This window comes from Planococcus citri, chromosome 5 (genome assembly GCF_950023065.1).
Source record: "Planococcus citri chromosome 5, ihPlaCitr1.1, whole genome shotgun sequence".
Taxonomy (NCBI): domain Eukaryota; kingdom Metazoa; phylum Arthropoda; class Insecta; order Hemiptera; family Pseudococcidae; genus Planococcus; species Planococcus citri.
Window position 1 is genome coordinate 13,695,683 of NC_088681.1, and position 5,954 is coordinate 13,701,636.

General features: G+C 32.1%; 1 protein-coding gene across 1 annotated transcript; it reads left to right on the plus strand.

The window, feature by feature from the left end:
• Positions 1–2,971: 2,971 nt before the first annotated feature.
• Positions 2,972–4,954, plus strand: LOC135848281 (uncharacterized). The gene is made up of 3 exons (XM_065368160.1): positions 2,972–3,217; positions 3,331–3,491; positions 3,686–4,954. Exons 1-3 carry the CDS (start codon positions 3,097–3,099, stop codon positions 4,400–4,402), a joined length of 999 nt encoding a protein of 332 aa, XP_065224232.1. The 5' UTR covers positions 2,972–3,096; the 3' UTR covers positions 4,403–4,954.
• Positions 4,955–5,954: the final 1,000 nt, after the last annotated feature.

The window sequence follows — 5,954 nt, forward strand, 5'->3', positions numbered from 1 at the left end:
AAAATTTGCCCATGTCTCAACTTCTACACCACCAGAAACGGGGAATTTACGACATCTAATGGACTTTCATCACGATCCGGAATAAATAACGTTCCTAAGTATATCTTTGGGGGCCATATTTCGCACTCGGTTGTGGTAGTAAGCCATTCGTTGATTTTTTTTTTACTAGAGAGAGGTGAGAACACCAAGAATTCGTGTTCACCTGTTCACCTGTTCAGGGTATAAAAATGGGTCAGTAGGTATAGGTAGGTAAGGTACTAAAGTTCAGCTTGCCTTTGAACATTTCCCAATGACCCCTTTTTTTGCTCATCTGTCTTTCAAGTATCCGCATCCTTTTAAACGAGTTTTCTACAATCTTCCATTGTTCATCATCCCATATAGATTTTATGAATTTGATTTCGAAATGCTATAATAAATTTTTACCGGGATCTGTGACGTGTGCGTATCTCACATTAATCAAATTTTATACCAATAGATTTGGCTTCATTTTTATTTAAAAATTAATTTAAAGTTTGCTCTGCAGCATAATTCACTTACCATGTGTTTTGAATAACTTCTTCACTATAGCAGTAAACTTTTAGATTTTACTATACAATAATATTAAAAGAAGTTAACTTATTGATGAAAACCAACTGGTCATAAGGATCAACTACATCTACATAGAACGTAAATTTGAATACTTACATTACCGAGGAGTCGAAACGTTATCTCGTTTCAACAGTTAATGGAGCGTAATACATTGATACCTATTTATAAAAGAGGAAATCAAAAAAATTATAACGAAAAATAATTTAATAATGATTGAAAAGAAGCTTGATAAGCATTCAGATATGTAAGTAATACTCAAATGCTCGATGTTCATCTTGTTGTGATAAGTACTTATAATGAGATACCCAGAGTTGAAAAAATAATCGATTTTTATCTTCTTCCGAGATAAGCAATTGATCGCTGTTTGATATATGAGGAATGAGGAGTTATTTCTCCCTCTCCTCTAAAAATGTAAGAACGAATTCAGCTGGGTTCATTCCACACCAAATCGGTAGATTTTTGCACCAGGGGGGGGGGCTTCGAGTTTATTCAAAATCGGATCACGTTTAGAAGTCATCAAACGATGACGAATGACGCAAACCGGACATTTTTTCGATTTTTTTTTGGCCGAGCTGTGAGGCTTCAAAGTTCTCCAAAATGGCCGAAAATGAAAAATTTCAATTTTGAAAATTGCTCCGGTTGTACACGTGGAATAGAATTTTGAACTTTTTTTTCAAATTGTGGTACTTTGAGAGGGTAATTGACGAATGATGACAAAATCAGTGTTGCCACTTTCAAAAACCTAAAACAATCGATTTGAAAACTTCTGAAAAATTCTCAGTTTTAGTCCTTTTCATGTAGAATAACATATCAAAAAATTGTAATGGCATTTTTTTCCATTTTCGAGAAAAAAAATTACAAGTTTGGGACTCATTGCAAAAATAGATACCATCAGAAACCTAAAAAATGAATTTTTTGCATTTTTAAGATGTTTTACCAGTACAAACATACCTATTCTTTCTACCTCTAAAAGTGCATTAAACAGTCATTTAATTAAAATTTAGAAAATTTTCCGGGAAAAGTGTTAAAAATAGTTTCAGTAAAACTTTAAAAAATTAGAAAAAAATATTTAAAAAATGATGTTAATCAGAAAAAAAATTCTGAAATTTCAGAATAATTAAGCAAGATCAGTGTGAAAAAGTGTTAGCCCCAAATTTTTCGACCTGGAAAAAGCTAGATCGAAAGAACATGCAAAAATTCATCACCGGCCAAAATTTCAAGTGCTGAAGTGCATTTTTCGATTTTTGGTGAATTTTTGAACATTTTTAGCCCGAAAATGGGAAAAAATCAAAATTTTACCAAATTCACGTAGAAAGCTGAAATTAGGGATTTATTTTATTTTCGACCTGCCAAATCAATTGGAAACGATTTCAAACAGTTTTGAGCAGTTCTGGAGCCTCTAGCAGATTTTTTTAAACTTGAAATTCCCTTAAGATTCCATCAAAATGCAGTTGGAAAGCCAAAATTAATTCTGCAAAATAATTTCAATACATTACGAGGTCGGCTGTAGGTGGATTTAAAGTCATTTTGGAGCCTCCAGCGACTTTTTGAAAATTACTGGAGCCCTCAGCAGATTTTCAATGATCGAAAATTTCGTTAATACCAAACAGAGTTGGAAATCCGAAATTCACTTTGCACTCCAATTTCAATTCACGCTATGAAGTTGACGGCAGGTGGGTTCAATTCTTTTTGGAGCCTCCAGCAAGTCTTTGAAAATTCCTGTAGTCTCCAGCTAATTTTCGAATTTTGAAGTTTTCTCAAAATTTTCTCAAATGGAGTTAGGAAGCCGAAATTTACACTGCAAACTAATTTCAATGCAAAAGACATTTGGGGGGCGGAGAGGGATCTTTATAGTTGCTTGTTCCTCTTCTTTTTAATGAATCAGATTCCTAATGTTTTGAAATTATCGTACCACGACCGAATGATTCATAAAGTGTTCAATTTCAACTGGTAGATAAATATTGGAAAAATTTACAAAATCTAAGCAAAACGAAAATCATTCAATTCAAATTTTGTTTGTTATTTTGATCATGGGAAATTCAATTCTTTCTCACGTGAATATAGTACATTATGTAGTGATTTTGAAACTGAAGGAATTTGTTTCATTTTTAGCCACATTTTTCTTTAAAAAAGCTGTTCGTCTTGAAGGAATGTCAGAAGCTTCAAAACTCCTTATCCCTTGTACATACGAGTAGGTACAATGGTACACATCCAACTGTCATCAATTGCTGATCTCGGAAGAATATGAAAATCTGCAGTTTTTTTACCTCTGGGTATCTCAATATTCTATTCATATCAAAAAGAGGAACATGAAGCATTTGAGCACACAATGTATCTAAATGCTTATCACTTTTTAATTATTAAATTATTAGTTTTCGATATCATTTTTTTGATTTACTCTCAAGCCCCTATTACGCTATACTAACTGTCGAGACAAGATAACGTTCCGACTCCTCAGTAATGTAAGTACATATTCAAATTCAAGTTTTAAGTTTATCCTTTGTTAAAATGAAGTTGATCCTTATAAGCAGTCTGGTTTTCATCGAATTACTTTCTTTCAATTATTGTGATTATCTAAGCCCAGAGATTATCTCTAGTGGAGATGAAGAACGTATTCAAAACGAATGTGGTAACTGAATTATGCTGAGCAAACTATAAATCAATTTTTAAATCAACACGAAGCCAAGCCTATCGGTAGTACATACATATACAATATTAATGGGAGTTACACTCATGTCATAGATCCCGATAACTTATTATCATCTGACCAAATCAACACCCTAATATTTATAAGGGGTCCTCATACACGACACTTTGTAGCGAAATCGTTTCTAGAATCACTGAGGATTGAAAAGGAGAAAGAGATGCTTGAAAAGGAGAAAGAGATACTTGAAAAAGAGAAAGTAAGTACGTATGTACATTATAATGAACTCATTTTCATGTTATCGCATGAAAATGATCTTGAAATCGATTACAAATGATGATTCAAGGCAGAGCTGGTTTGAGTAGCTCCAGGATCTTGAATCGCTCTGATGCCACAAATATTGTTCATTTTATTGCCTCAGTAGGTAGTGTCTAATGTCCTTTGTATTTACAGATTTTTCCAAATTTTGAACGTGCCAGCAGAATTTCACAAAACATTCTGCAATGGTACTATAATACACCAACCGAAAATACCGATGCCTTCCAAGGTATTAAAGAAGTCCCACTCCATCAAGATGGCACTTGCAGTCATGTGACCATGCCGGAATCAGATCTTGTAAAAACAAAGGAACTAGAAGCCGAGGACCCTGATATAACTAATGTAAACCAAGTTACCAGCGATTATCGTAGGTGGTATTGTTTTCTTTCAAGAAATGAAAGTAATTTGGCGATCCGTATCAACACCAGACTTCATCTCTACTGTAATCAAAATCCGACTTTGTGTGACAATAATACAACTACATTACGTCTGAAATTTTGCGCATCAGTAGCCAGATCAGCTAGAGCATTTGAATTCATTCACCTCAAGTTTTTACCATTATTTTACTTTTCAGAGGACAAATACGACAAATCTGACTCTGACGAAATGAAAGAAGATTTCACAATGTATTTGTTTTCTAACTGGCAGTCCTATTCTTTCAATAATGAAGATGTTGCTTTTCTTAATATTCTACTAAAGTGTCAAATACCTGAAATGGATGTCAGTTTTTCAGTTTTTTTAGACTACATACACGCAGTTAATTACAATCATGGTAATAAATGGGTGGCAATTCCGTTATTCGATAAATGTTTGAAACAGGAATTTGGTCGTGTTCACTTTGATGATGTATGATCCCATGTTCATCACTAAAGCAGAATTTTTTACTTGAAATGGACAATACATAATTATATTGGCACAACAGAAGAAGAGATTCAAACAATAGGACATTTGAATGACAAAATAGGATTCATCAATGACAATTGGTAATATCAGCTCAGCGGCGTGACAATAATTCAAGTTCATTTATTTGCTGATGACACAGCTATACAATACTTCCCTTGCATAAAGACATTGAAATTGCTACCACACGCTTACAAAATGAGAATTCCGATGGTGTATCAAAATTAATGAATACAAATCTGAACATGTAATCCTCATTGCTTGAAAAATCTGCAACTTACCAGTCACCATCAACATGATAACACCACAAAAGAACTCTATGAAGTATTTGGGAATTCACGTTGACTTGACAAGACATTAACACGGGGCAGTGTTGGTTGTTTAAAACTCGATCGTTTAAAACATTGTTTAAAACAGCCATTTTAAATGCCGAGAAGAAAACATTGTTGTTTAAAACATAATTTCTATTTAAAACTGTTTTTATTGTTTAAAACTTGTTTTTTTTTAGACCTCGTTTTTTTTTTGTTTTTTTCAATTATTTCGAGATTTTTGACCATAATAGAATTATCAAAAAAAAAATTCTAAAATGATTGTTTTTTTACACGGATTTTACTGGAATCCGTTATATAAATGGATTTTATAAGAATTCATAATTTGAATTCTGGGACTCCAGCTGGATTGTCAGTTCATTTCTGATGAAGTAAAATCTAAAATCCATTCCTATAATCTACTACCCCAGTAGATTATGGATTTTCAATTTTAATCTGTTTACAATCTGGTAAAAAAAAACAGCTGGATTTTCAAAAACTTATTTTATAGGTATTATTTTTTGTGAAAAAAAAAAAAAAAAAAAAGATTTCTACAATTGACAATCCATAATCTATTTATAGATTATGCAAAATCCATGTAAAAAAACATACTTTAAATCACTTATTTGATATCTGTCAAATGTATATGTAAAAAATAAGTAGGTACCTAATAAAGGCAATATGCTTTTTGAATTTTATTTACATTTTTTGATTGAACAAAAACAATAAAATCAAACAAAGTTACAGAGAACCAAAAAAGTCTGAAAAAAACAAAAAAAACTGAATCTAAAACCACATTTGCACAAGGAAAAAAAAACGAAATTTTTTGTTTTAAACGTGTCTTAAAAACCAAATTTTACACTTGAATTTGGGTTTAAAACAAAAAATTTGTTTTAAACATACAAAAAAAACTGTTTTTTGTTTTTTTTCCAACACTGACACGGGGAACACATACTGAGAAAAAAATGGGATGACATGCAGGGTTGCCAGACGGGTTTTTGGAAATTTTTTTTTAAATTGATCACTTTTCAGAAAAATGAATTTGCACATATCATGAAATTTTAGTTTTTTGAGAGAAACTCAAAAACTAAGCAATCTAGAAAAAAAATAACGACATTAAATCGATTGGAAATTTAATTCTCTACAACTTTGATATCATGAAATTTTTTTGGACGCTTCCTTTCGCCTCCACATCA

Coding starts and splice junctions, on each gene's coding strand:
- LOC135848281 (XM_065368160.1), top strand. CDS start 3,097: ATGAAGTTGATCCTTATAAGCAGTCTGGTTTTCATCGAATTACTTTCT. Junction 3,218..3,330: donor ACGTATTCAAAACGAATGTG/GTAACTGAATTA, acceptor CTCATGTCATAG/ATCCCGATAACTTATTATCA. Junction 3,492..3,685: donor AGATACTTGAAAAAGAGAAA/GTAAGTACGTAT, acceptor TTGTATTTACAG/ATTTTTCCAAATTTTGAACG.